Genomic DNA, 13,233 nt, shown 5'->3' with positions numbered 1-13,233 from the left:
ATAGAAAAGAGATGTAAAGATCGTAGATTTCGATCGTAGATTTGTTTCCTAGTCTTTCTATTCGATGCTCGTGTCCCGTGTATATGAGGAAAACACGAGGAACGAGGGAAAGACAATATTGACCGAGGAAGACGGGTAAACAAAACATTTATGTAGGGAACTGGCCGAACAGCCTGCACCTTGCTCAGCCTAGCTGGTCGAAGGAACGCGTTCATATTTTTTCCATTCGTTGGACGTTACTGTTTGTCGACCTCTTGTCGCTCTAAATTACCACCTGTGGTTACTCGATAAACTTGCCCGGTTGGAGAAAGATTGCGCCGCGCGTGAAGATCTCGCGATCTCGCCAACGAAAAGCAAAAAAGGAAAGAAAAAATAAAAATAACACAGGTACGGGTCAAAGGTATAATCTGGCGAAGCTTCTGGCGTCAATTGCCTGCACAATTACGAGTTTTACATCGCACGAGCACACAACATGCAACACAAACTTAAAAAAAAAAGAAAAGAAACGATCCCGAGGATTATAATTTCGATAAAATTCGGATAAGTTTTGCCAGTACTTCATCTGGACATGCAAATTTTATCACGCGTTAACAGCGCAATGGAAGAATTGGGAAATACGTGTAATAAAATTTGTTTCTACGATATTTGTGACGAAAGCAACGCGCGTCTGACCATAGACAGACCTCTTTCACTTGCGCTCTCTTGCGAACAAGCTAACAGTACGTATTGCTATCGCAAACCTACGTTTCTCTTTTGTTATCCATACGAATAAGTTCTGATTTATCGCGTTATTTTTATTATCTGCCGAAAACAATATGAAAAACAGAAGTACAAGTAAGAAAAGAACGACAGAGATCGATATATAGAATCGACGTACACGCCTATTTGAGAGAAGGTTAAAATTCTACGGATCCGACGAGGAAAGAATTAATGAAAACCGGTAGAAAATTAATTACGCGAAGCCCTTGCTATCAATGTTATCATGCTCTAATTATGGTGGCGAAGGTACATGCGAAGTTTACACGAAACGCGGTGTAGCATCGCGATAAGTAAAATTTACCGCTTAATGTACGAACATGTATATAAAATGTGAACGTAATGCTAATTACAGTTCTCGGTCTCGTAATCGGATCGATAATCCGATTACGTGCAATTGTAATGTGAAAAAACCGTGAAAAAACCGCGATTCGCGAACGCGCGATAGTCACAGGTTCGAAATTACCTTTCTTACAACGCTACCTCCGATTTTCGTCGATTTAACGACGTACGCTAATCAGATTCTACCTTGTTGATGCCCGTGTGAAACACACGAACACGATCCGTGCGATATTACCCGCAACAATCGTGTCGTGTTTTCACGCTTGAAAAACAGACGCATCTTTCGCCAATCCTTTTCGCGTAAAATACATTTTTCTTGGAATTCGGATTGACTGAAAGTAATATAATGATACGTAGAGAAGAAGGAACTTTTCGATAGACTGGATTAATATCGTTATTTACATATTTAGATAAAGCTGTGGTCGTTTAATTCAATTCTAGATAATTACGTCGAACGGCTGGATTCAACAAGTTTTAGAAGAAACGAAACGTATAAAATTTTTGGCGTAGCTCCAAAGAACGATCGTCTTCGTCGTTAACCAACATCGGTTAACCTTTCTTGGGAATTTCTATAGCGTAACGGAACAACAACGAGCCCTAAGAATACCAGAGACCGGAAACTTTTAAGAAATCGTGCACGACGAGGAATTTTCTTGCGCTTTCTCGAGCTCATCAGCTTTTCGAGTTCAACGACTTTGCTCAGGTTTCTTACGTACGGGTTGAAAACAAAGGAACTAGAAGAAAAGTCGACGGCTTGCGTTCTAATTACAACCGACGTGGTAACAAAGTGAATTTCAACGTTTGTTTTTCTACCCACACCTTTTTCCATTGAGCCGACAATCTCGAATAAAATAACATTTTATTCAACATGGTGAATGGAAATCATGCAGTTACCAGAGAACCGCGATAATTTGTGCCTAACTCTCTATAAAATAATCTAAAATAATCGCAAGATTCGACATTTAAAGGTGAATTCGATTAAAATGGAATTGCGCGAAACGTAAATATAAGATACAGAACGCAGGAGAATTTTCTATAGAGAAGCTTCTCTATAAATAAATTTCTCTACTCCTTTCTATTAATTGAAACTTAAATTAATTAATTCAAACTCGATACAATTGCAGCAAGCTCCTTCGGCTAAGACAAATTTTATATTGTCTCGTCGATCATTCTATAGAATTTATCACGGAAGAAAATAGTTTTTCTAAAATTAACTTAATACCTCGATTCGATACGTATAATAAAAAAAAACCACAGAGCTTGGTATATTGCGCGTCCAATTTATCCTGATACTTCGACAAAATATTTATTCTATATTTGAGAACTCACACACGCGACATAAGTTTGAAGATATCCTTTCCTACTAGAACTCTGGGTTGACATAAGTTTGTAGCATGTACCGGATATTGCATTCTTTGAGAACATCTTTCACGAAGGGCAGAATCGCAGTAGTATAGATTGCTTTTTAAACCGACTCACTTCGGTCTCGCTGTGATACATTCGAACCTATCCTAGAGTCTAAATTAAACTTGACACTGTATATAAGAAAAAAATAAACATTTCCATATTTTACTATTATTGACTGGTTTATTTGATAAAAATTTCTATTTCTCTCAACAATGGTGAAGAGTAAGCGAAGTAAAAGTTTCCTTTTAAAAGGATATAGTTACATCGCAGTAACAAACGACGTAAGTATCAAAATTAGCAAATACAATGTATATTTTGTTAAAAATCTTCACTTCCCCCGCTTACGTCATTCGTTCTATTTTAACTTCTCAGTTACCATAGATGTACCATAAACACATAACAATAGAAAATATTTATTTGTAAAAAAAACTTATTTCCAAGCAAAGGACCAACAGCAACAGGCACGAACTGACATATTTCAAATAAATTAGCACACTATGCGTGAGAAACGTTAATCGACGACCGTGATTCGTCCATGACGAAAAAATATCTTTGATCTAGGATACCGGTTTAGGGTTCGTTACGCACATTTCCTTCAGTGAGGTGAGATTTTCGATTTCGTCAATTAAATCGTACGTTTCTAACGATAAATCACTCTGAACATGTTCATCGTTCTAAAAAAATACATTCCGTCTATCGTTCGAAATATTAAGAAAATTAACTTGGTTAATTATAAGAGTTCCAAAATACGATTTTGTATATAATATATTAAGAAATAGTAGAATATCCTGTTAAAAGAACTTTAATTGACCTATTAACTAACAAGGACGATTCGATTTATTTTCTTAGGAATTAATTACGTTCTTGCACTTGTACATATTATCCTTACTTAACTGATTTAACCTTAAAATCCACCTAACTAACATTAACCTACAAAATTTTTTATTCTCTACCCGAAGGAGATTTTAACCAAGAAATGACTCAGATTAAAAAAACTGCGAACTTATATTTTACCGACGAATCAAAAAGCAGCACTAACAGCGATCAATCACGTTTACCGTCAAGAAACGGCGAGGAACAAAAAAAGGCGATGTAAACAAGACAGACACGTAGAACCATCGAAGACATCTACGAACGATACGCAATCATCGTTTTTGCGACCTCGTAGGAATTAACTGCAAAATGTCGGCAAGAAAAACGATTTAGGCTTGGCGTGTCCCTGCGTAACACGATACATGCCCCGAAAGCTGTCACATCGAAGGACAACGTTATACCCGATTGCGAGACATGTACACAAGAGAAACATCGAGGGAAACGATGCAAACCGGCAAACACTCAGCCCAGAATCCTCTTATCCAAACAAAGCAACCGGAGTTGTACACGACGTGTGTACGACGCGACGTGTATACGACGTTAAGCGGTCGAGTGTGTGTGTTGCGGTAATAGTGCGAACTATATCCCGAATTGTGTCTCTCTTTTCTATCTCTATTCGCGTCTCTCGAGGTTGCACACGCCAACGCATCGGGGAAACGGAGAGAAGCAACGATGCACAGCTGGCTCCGAATAACGCTTGTCGTTTTCTTCGCGAATCTACACTTACATGACTATACGTATATACATATAAGCATTTAACATACACACCTGGTCGGGCCGACTCAAGGTCAGGTCACTAGGCCGCGGACGCACACAGTGGTTGCTTATCTCTCCAAAACTGTAACGGCAGTGGCGATAATCCACTCGATGACAGTCGTCATAACCTCTGCTCTCGTTCCTCTTTCATCGATGAATGTATCTTCTACCTGTTCGCATTTGGCCCCGGAGAAACAGCCCAGCCACAACAACAACGGCCAAAGATCACGAGAGAACGACTCGCCCTTGCACACGACGTATCAGCACGAACATGCGACGACGCAACGAGAACAACGTTGACACGTCTCGACCGCGTTTTACCGAGAGCACCGACACCAACCAAGTCGAAGGACAAGAACCGTGCTGTGCACCTGTGTGTACGTGTGTCAAAACGAGTCGCGTTTTCCTCGAGCGGAGTAGTGACAAGAATCGACCTGACCTCTTCGAGCCTCACCGAAGAACTGGCGGGCTCGTGCGCTCGCACGCACCCGTCATCCCCTCCACGGCTACGCGACACCTATCTGCTCCACCGTAAACCCTCGCTACTTCTTCCCCTACTTTACCTCCCCTCCATCGCACCAGACGCCATCCAGCTACCCCTATACTCTTCCCGCGATTCGTGTACACGAATCGCAGGAGCGCGGAAAATTTAAAGACCAGACTTAATTATAACTCGAACTTGGACAGAAGTCCAGTCTCTCGAGCCGGTTCGTCCGCGTTCCGTGTTCATCGCTTTCCATTTTCTTCTGTCGCGATCAACGCTTCTATGCAACCTAATCGACGGGTATTCATCGCGTAGCATCGGTAAACTGTTTGCCATTTTATAAATACACCATCGTATCTAGACGTTTTAGTCGATTTTTGATAACTAAATGAGAATCTAAAAATGTAGAAGTGTCCTGAGAATTCATATAATATACGAAACCATAGAAATTTCTAAGTATTCGTTACAATATTTGATGGGTGAAATAAATCATTATTTACGTATATTCCTATTTCTCTGCTTATATTCACAAAAACATGAAATTGCATAAAGACAAATTGCAATTACAAGATACGCGAATATTGCTGAAATATATAAAGTAATGGCCGAAATACAATTATAGATTAAATTATTTATTTAAAAACTTACTAAAGTTAAAATTAGATGTGATTCGTTTTGTTTTATACTGATGTTAAAATAGTAAAAACTAAGCAAATATTGAGATACTTGATACGAGTTCCCATTTCGAGTCGTTCATGTGATACGTTTATTACGTTTAAGAGCGTAAGAGCACAGAAAATTGAAAGATGAGGCTTAATTGTATCGTTTGATTCTCTCTAGTTTATTCGTTCTGATCATCGTTTTTCTTATTTACTGACTCCTTGAAACCAGAATAGATTCTTTCGTGACGGTACAATGCATTTGATCGCGTTACACGTAGATTGGAATGTGGAACTTTAGATTAACCCGTGAATGCACAATTTATACGGTCAATTTCACGATATATATATATATATTCATATATATATTCCTGATTCTCCAGCGACTACTCTGAGTCATTGATGATATGATTAACTCATCGCGCACAATCGTAGAATAATTGCTTACCACACAACACCTGCAATCTTTACATATTCAAATTTGAATCCATGCGTAAACGGTTTGATAAATAAATCATGAGAGGATGAGTGATGGGAAATCTTTAAATATAAGTACAAATTGTACATTTATTACTGATATAAATCCATTTCGTTCGATAAAGGGAAATACGAATTAAAAATTTCGGAGCGTTAAGAAAGAACATTCAAAAAGCGCTTTATTTTTACGGTATAAGATATATTTTCCGGAATGATCAACTGATCTTTTTCGATTGTGCAGTGCAATCATGTGTTTCCACATTTGTTATGTAGATACGGTAGTGCTTGGTTTGGTATGCATTCCTACAATGTTCGTACATGTATATGTACGGACCCAGATTCCCTGCAGCATACGTGATTATTATCAAATAGGACATGAAATGCATGTGGCTTCGAGGAAAAAGGAGATTTGATCTGTGCATTCAATTAGTAATTGATTTACGGTTCGTTTCGATAGATCATTCAGGAATAATCTTGAAAACTAGAAAATTTTCATCTACGTATATAACTATATTTTAACAACGATCCTGATCATTATGATTGTGTGTTATAAAAATACAAAATTTTTTACCAGTAAAAGTAGAAAAATAACATTTTTGTAGCGTTACTGTTCAGGAGAATAAGTCGTGTAAATGATAGTATTCTAATAAAGTATAACCATTTTATTTTTTTTTTTTTTTTATATCTTGTGTTTTTAATCGCGCTCTTGAGTCGAATCGCTTGGGTGAGGATGTATTACATACATACATAAAATTCAGATGAATTTAAAGCGGGATACAATGAAATGAATTCTTTTCTGTATCGAATCCTCCAGGTAAGAACGTACGTTTTATGCAAAACTACGCATAATATTTCGATTAAATTAAAATACGTCATATTCCGGTAAGTTCCATTCAGTTTTGCAACTATTCATTGAATGTATCACGTTTGTACTCTGAGGTAATTGACTTCCCGTGCACGCGATCTTTTTCATTAATAGACAATGTTTGTAATTACGTATTATTCATTCTCTTTCGTTCTTTGTGCAACACGTACGAAAAGAACTGTAACTATCGCTTTCAAACATCATTTTTCTCATAATTTTGTTTTCTTGTAAGCAAAATATAATTCATCGCTCATATTAATAATATCATTCATAAACATTAAAGTTAATGTCTAAAGCGAAGTATATACATTTTTTATTCGTTATAAATAAAGATGTACCAAAAATTCATAATTTTGATAAGAAGATGTAATCTACGAATCTATAAAGATCTTCAATTCCCTAAAATCCTAAGAATCTTTAACATCTACAAAAGATAGAAAATTATAGATCTTCGCATTGAACAGGTATATCAGAACGTGTTCTTACAAATTACATGAATTTTAAACATTCCTCTGTTGTTTTCAACGATCAAGGGAAGTTAGAAATCAGAACTCAATGATGGTTTGAGAGCCGTGACAGACATCAGAGATACCAGACGATTTCGAGTAACGCGAGATTGCGTGGCGCTGCTACTTTCGCTGCTGGCGCCTTATTTGCGTAGGTGCGTTTAGGTGAAACAGATATACATATAGAGGAGTGTACAATGTACAGCACGACATAGAAGCTAGCCGCGACTTCATTCCTCACGGCCCGGCGCGCCGCGAATCGATAAACGGCGACCATCACGCAACACATAAACCCATCCTCGCTAACCACCCCGACCTCTACGACCGGCTGCACCATTCCCCGGATCGTACGGCATCTGTACGCTACACATCGTGTTATCATTAAAGTAGACAGAGCTTTCGGTACATCGGCACTTTCAATAATGACGTAACATCTTCTCTCCATCCTTTTCATTCATTTACTGATCTCGTTTCTCTTTCATAACTTTTCGCATCTTTCTTCTTTCCGTACCCTAATTTTCAATTCTAAACCGATGGAATCGATGAATTTTAGGATAATAGAAATCTTTAATTGTGATGAATACCGATTTTGATACATCCAACTTGAACGATGATATAGCATTTCCACTCTTCTTCCTACCCTACATTCACTCACTAATCTCGTTTCTTCGCACTCGTATGCAATCAATTGGATGCTTCACCCATCTTTTTAGGTGTTCTTTTTCTTTTTACGTGTGTCGATAACCATAGAATCAGCCTGAAAACAAGAGGATTATGTATCTTTGTGCGATTTCGATGACTTTTATTAATAGAAAATTGAGAACAACTTGTGAAGTACTTACATTATAAAACAATCATTTCAAAATTCTTTAAGCTAAAAAAAAATTATTTGTGTCATACATTGCTTTCTAGCGGAAAAGAATGAACTTAAAAATTTGGAAGAACAGGTATACAAAACGGGCAGAACGTGACAGATTTACTAAAGAGGAAAGCAAGTATCTGAGTATCCGGAAACGAGGTTATTCTAGATCGTATGCAATAGCGGCGAATGCGAATCATTATCATTTGCATTCATAATATGTAGTTGCAAGGTACTTAAACATAATCGCTACTTTCAGTGATATACAATGCATACGCGTGTATCTTATTAGGAATATAATAGATAAAACAGATAAAAACGATTATCCACTATATGTAGATCTTAAATTGATAGAATGTGCAAAACATACTCTTTAACCTTAATTTTGTTACAATATACAAGCTCAAAAATGTACATTGAAAATATGCAATTATATAAAATCTGTAAAACAAATAATTCCACGTACTTCACTGTTCTATTAGATTTATCTGTTTATTTACTTTATAATGTGGGAATGTATAATGTACATACCTATACTTACACACATTACACGCATGTGAAACATACACGCTAAACCCATACCTGCATACGTGGTTCAAGTCCGATCGTGCAATGTCTTCGCGATCTACCTTCATCATTATTTAATGAACAAATTATATTTGCAATCCGTATATATTTAATCTTTTTAACGAATATACGAATTATTTCCGAATGAAATAAATGATAAATTACATACAAGCGCAATCCATTATATTAAAAAAACTGGAAAAAATACTTTATCATGTTGAAAAAGATACACTTTTACGAAAGAAGATCGAATAGCATTCTGTAACGAGCAAAAATCGTCGAAAGTTTGGCGCGAAAATGAAGTGCGCATGTAAGAAAAGTGGCGGACTAGGTGGAGCTAGCAGCGCAGTGAAAACAGAAACCCAAACCGGTCATGGAGGCTAGTTAACGACTGTGCGCCGCGCTTGTGAATAGTAATTTCACCAGAATATTGTGATATTTACACGGACGACAGAAAATCGACAGAAATATCGCCGGTTTAGACGAAAATGGGTGCATACCTGTCAGAACCGATTACGAAAAAAGTATCGAGCGACGAAGCAGGCAAGAATGTCGCATTCGGCGCGAGTTCCATGCAAGGCTGGCGAATTAGTCAAGAGGTAAGCTAAAACCCTCGAGCGGCCAGTGCACCGTTACCCAGTTTCGTTTCGGTCAGAGAACGGTTTGCCGGTTCACCGTTTCACCAGAGTATTACGACATTCATCCTGATCTATCGCAAACGTAATCCATCTATGTGTCGAAGCGCGAAATTCAGTCTATTCGATTCGAGAACGACAAATACTGCGTTGATAGTAACAAGAGTGCTTCGGCGTTTCGCTTGTGAACAAAACAGTACTGTTGCAAAATTAAGAATATTCATTGTCATGGTTCGAAGCCACTTCCGAAATGAAAGTTTTCACAGCCTATGAACGCTTCACGTGTTTCAGATTAATCTAATTAACTTGTTATTATTTTTAATATAAATATCAATAACAGTACAATCTGTTTTAGAATTTAGAAATAGGTAAATAATATCATTGTTAAACTCATTGTGCCCAGGATAATATTTGTTGTCCATGTTAGAATAACTTTCTAGTAGTAACCTTATTTATTAATTAAAATATAAATTTTATATGTACATATGATAACTCACATGAATCTTTTTAAAAAATTTCCAATTAGTATATATATAAAATGTACATTTGGATAAAAAATATAATTATTTGTTTATAGGATGCACATAACTGTTGCATAGATTTTGATGAAAATGTTTCATTATTTGCTGTATATGATGGTCATGGTGGTCATGAAGTAGCGACATACTGTGCACGTAATTTACCAGATTTTATTAAACAAACTGATGCGTACAAGAAAGGAGACATTAGGCAAGCTTTACTTGATGCCTTTCTGGGCTTTGATGCCACACTTGAAAAACCTGAAGTAGTTAGTATCCTTAAAGAACTTGCAGGGACATCTACCTCAGATAAGAAAAAAGATGAGTTAAATGAATCTGGTACGTTTCTTTTTGTATTTAAACTATATTTTTATATAAATTACATTTTCATAAGTTAAGCCAATAATTATTATATTTCATAATTATTAGTTTGTTCCACTTATTTCTTTGTACAAAAATGTGTTTAATAAAGTTGTCTTCATACATTACATTGCACATAGATGAAGAAGAAAATGTTAATAATCTATGTATGGAGGCAACAATGCCATTGGAAGAAGTAATGGCAAAATATCAATCCGAATTGAATCCTAATGTAAAAAATCTAAAAAATGAAAAATGCAGTAAAAGAGTATGTTCTGCGAGCCCTTATTTACGTGGTCGAAGAGGTAAAGAAAAAGCAAGCTCTTCATCATCTGGCGCTGGATGTTCATCATCCTCGTCATCTTGGAATACAAATGAAACCGACGTGAGTAGTTCCAGCCAACCATGTGGGTCGACTTTATCTAATATAACGAAGAGAAATGAATCTGAATGTCCTGGAAACAATGAAGCTGAACAAGTTCTTGATTCAACTACAAGTAATGGAAATGCACATGTCTCTGCACCAGTAGGATCAACAGCAGATGTGGAGGCAACAAAAAGTGCAGATATGCCTGATAGCTCCGAAGATGTAAACAAAAAAGTTACAAGTCCTGATAAAATTACATGTACGGAAGAATTAAATGCAAATGAAGTAGAATTAAATGGTGCAGAATCAAAGCGAATTGAAGATGCTGATAGCAGTAAGGGTGGGGGTGATAATGTATCAAGCAGTTCATGTACTCCAGTAGAGAATGGAGATGCAGGACAGCAAGAACGTATAACTAGTACTGGTAGAAGAAGAATTCAACCTATCACTTTATATCATACTCTTTTAAAGAAAGACAACGAAGATTCTGAGGATGATGATGACGATGAAAATGATGAAACATTTGATGGTGTCCCAGAAAGGTAAACAACTTAAATGGATAAACATAATATGATATAAAATTATCCATATATTTTTTCCATTACACTCCTATTATACAGTTTTAGCGATGAAGATGATATAGAAGATATTGACGAAGATGAAAGCGAGGAAGACGAAGACGAAGACGAAGACGAAGATGAGGATGGAGATGCTAATATCGACGATGACGATGACGATGATGATGACAGTGAAAGTCTTATGATGGATACAGAAGAGGTATGATGACTTTTTTATGAAATATATCCCACTATTTGCGCTATAATATATATATAATTATGTTAAAATAAGCACGAATTATTAATTTATACAGCCAGGATATGATAGTGGATGCACAGCAGTAGTTGCAGTTTTAAAAGGGAATGAATTATATGTAGCAAATGCTGGAGATTCCCGTTGTGTATTATGCAGAGATGGTCAGGCTATAGAGCTTAGTCTAGATCACAAACCTGAAGATGAACCGGAAATGGAACGTATAGTAAAAGCTGGTGGAAAAGTGACAGCTGATGGTAGAGTAAATGGTGGCCTTAATTTATCAAGGGCACTTGGGGACCATGCTTATAAACAAAATGTAAACTTATCACCACAAGAGCAAATGATCTCTGCACTTCCTGATGTGAGGCATATCACAATTGAACCAGAAAAAGATGAGTTTATGGTGCTTGCATGTGATGGTATCTGGAATTTTATGTCGAGTCAAGATGTTGTACAATTTATTCGTACTCGTTTGACACAAAATTACGAAAAATTGTCAAAAATATGTGAAGAGGTACAAAATATACTTGATCACTTCTTTCCTTATCATCGCTCAAAATGTATATTATTTATTAATAAATAATGTTTCATTGTAGTTATTTGACCACTGTCTAGCACCTGATACTTGTGGAGATGGTACAGGATGCGATAATATGACGGCTGTAATAGTGCGATTTAAGTCGTCGACTGATGCTGTAACGAATAGCACTGTTGCTGAAGTATGTACTGCTAAAAGATCGCTATCGCCATCTAAACCTACAGAAGAAAATAATGATTGTATTGTGCAGGAAGATACGATGAATTCTTGTAAACGTATTAAGACCGAAGCAACTATGTGAGAAATGTGTTAAATGCTATGAACTGTTACAATCTCTGGAAACAGATGAGTGAATGTGAATTTATGTAAAATTATGTAATTCTATAAAACTGTGAATTTTGAGCAGATACTCAATGGTGATCGATACCAGTTACTTCAAATATCATGTAAAGTATGTTAGTACTGGCTATTGGTGGCAGACTGATCAATTGGAGCATATGAGGATGATACTTTACTGCTAATATTTCGACACTTTAGTGCTTAATCTGATACAAATAGACAGTGTTCTTTTTCATTTAAATTAAAAATAATTGATTTTCAAAACTGTTTCACTACATCTGTTATTACTGGACAGTGTACTATACGGTCTAAAATTTTGATAATGTCATGTACAAAATATATAAGACAGTTATACAAACATAATTCTGTACAATTAACAAAATAATAAATATTTCACTTTATAAGTACTTTCTATGGTAATGATAAGGTAGATGATAAGTATAGATAAAATCACTTTAAAATCATTTACTAAGTCAAAGCCTTGTAAGATTTTACAAATAATATAAGGTACCATAATGATTAGATTAACAATAAATTTCTCAAGTTAAAAATTTTTTTAAGGATTCAATATTTTGTGTATCTTAACTGTTTTATATCCTTATTGATCAGAATTCAATTATACATCATCTCATTTGCTCCATTAACATGAAATACGAAATATACTCTTTGAGTTTTTAGATAACATCCATAGTAGATATGTAATTGTACATATTTATAAATTTAGACTATAGGATTTATATTTGTAATTTAACGTGATACCATTTCTTATTTTTACGAAATAAAGTTTATTTTTGAATCCCTGGGTATAGTGGTTGAATGGATGGGTGTGCGAGTAGTCTTAAAATGTGTAAACTGTATTGCATAATAACGCCAATTGCGTATTACGCATTGCTAATTTGTGATCTTGTACTAAAAATATTGTTAAAAGAATAATAGTTATGTTATGGAATACTATCTACTTAAACTGTTTAACATATTTTTTAAATATCTGACAGTGTCATACATTCTGTAAGTTTGTGACAACATGAAAATAATATTTCTAAAAGAAACAATAAAATTATAGATTAAATTTAAACATACAAACACTTTGAAAATTAATAAGATATGTATCG

The 13,233-nt window shown here is 35.7% G+C and overlaps 2 protein-coding genes and 1 long non-coding RNA gene across 3 annotated transcripts in view; 1 reads left to right on the top strand and 2 right to left on the bottom strand.

The window, feature by feature from the left end:
- Hs3st-A (Heparan sulfate 3-O sulfotransferase-A) overlaps positions 1-4,594 on the bottom strand; it is a 150,959-nt gene extending 146,365 nt beyond the window's left edge. The window contains exon 1 of the mRNA XM_069112603.1: positions 4,147-4,594. The gene's annotated coding sequence lies outside the window, so the exon portion shown is untranslated. The remainder of the gene's footprint in view (positions 1-4,146) is intronic.
- Positions 4,595-6,262: 1,668 nt separating this feature from the next.
- LOC138179634 (uncharacterized) lies at positions 6,263-8,781 on the bottom strand. The gene is made up of 3 exons (XR_011173091.1): positions 8,567-8,781; positions 7,968-7,999; positions 6,263-7,882 (listed from the first exon to the last, which is right to left on the bottom strand). It is a non-coding gene; the product is annotated as an uncharacterized LOC138179634 (long non-coding RNA).
- A 123-nt stretch (positions 8,782-8,904) lies between these two features.
- Positions 8,905-13,204, top strand: LOC138179618 (protein phosphatase 1G). The gene is made up of 6 exons (XM_069112587.1): positions 8,905-9,150; positions 9,764-10,043; positions 10,205-10,973; positions 11,052-11,208; positions 11,303-11,758; positions 11,841-13,204. The coding sequence occupies exons 1-6, from the start codon at positions 9,040-9,042 to the stop codon at positions 12,081-12,083; spliced, it is 2,016 nt and encodes a 671-aa protein (XP_068968688.1). The 5' UTR covers positions 8,905-9,039; the 3' UTR covers positions 12,084-13,204.
- The last annotated feature ends 29 nt before the right edge of the window (positions 13,205-13,233 follow it).

Source organism: Bombus flavifrons, chromosome 5 (assembly GCF_040668555.2).
Source record: "Bombus flavifrons isolate JBK064 chromosome 5, iyBomFlav1_principal, whole genome shotgun sequence".
In the NCBI taxonomy this organism is placed as follows: domain Eukaryota; kingdom Metazoa; phylum Arthropoda; class Insecta; order Hymenoptera; family Apidae; genus Bombus; species Bombus flavifrons.
This window is presented reverse-complemented; position numbering and strand designations above follow the sequence as displayed.

Coding starts and splice junctions, on each gene's coding strand:
- LOC138179618 (XM_069112587.1), top strand. CDS start 9,040: ATGGGTGCATACCTGTCAGAACCGATTACGAAAAAAGTATCGAGCGAC. Junction 9,151..9,763: donor GCTGGCGAATTAGTCAAGAG/GTAAGCTAAAAC, acceptor ATTTGTTTATAG/GATGCACATAACTGTTGCAT. Junction 11,209..11,302: donor TTATGATGGATACAGAAGAG/GTATGATGACTT, acceptor TAATTTATACAG/CCAGGATATGATAGTGGATG.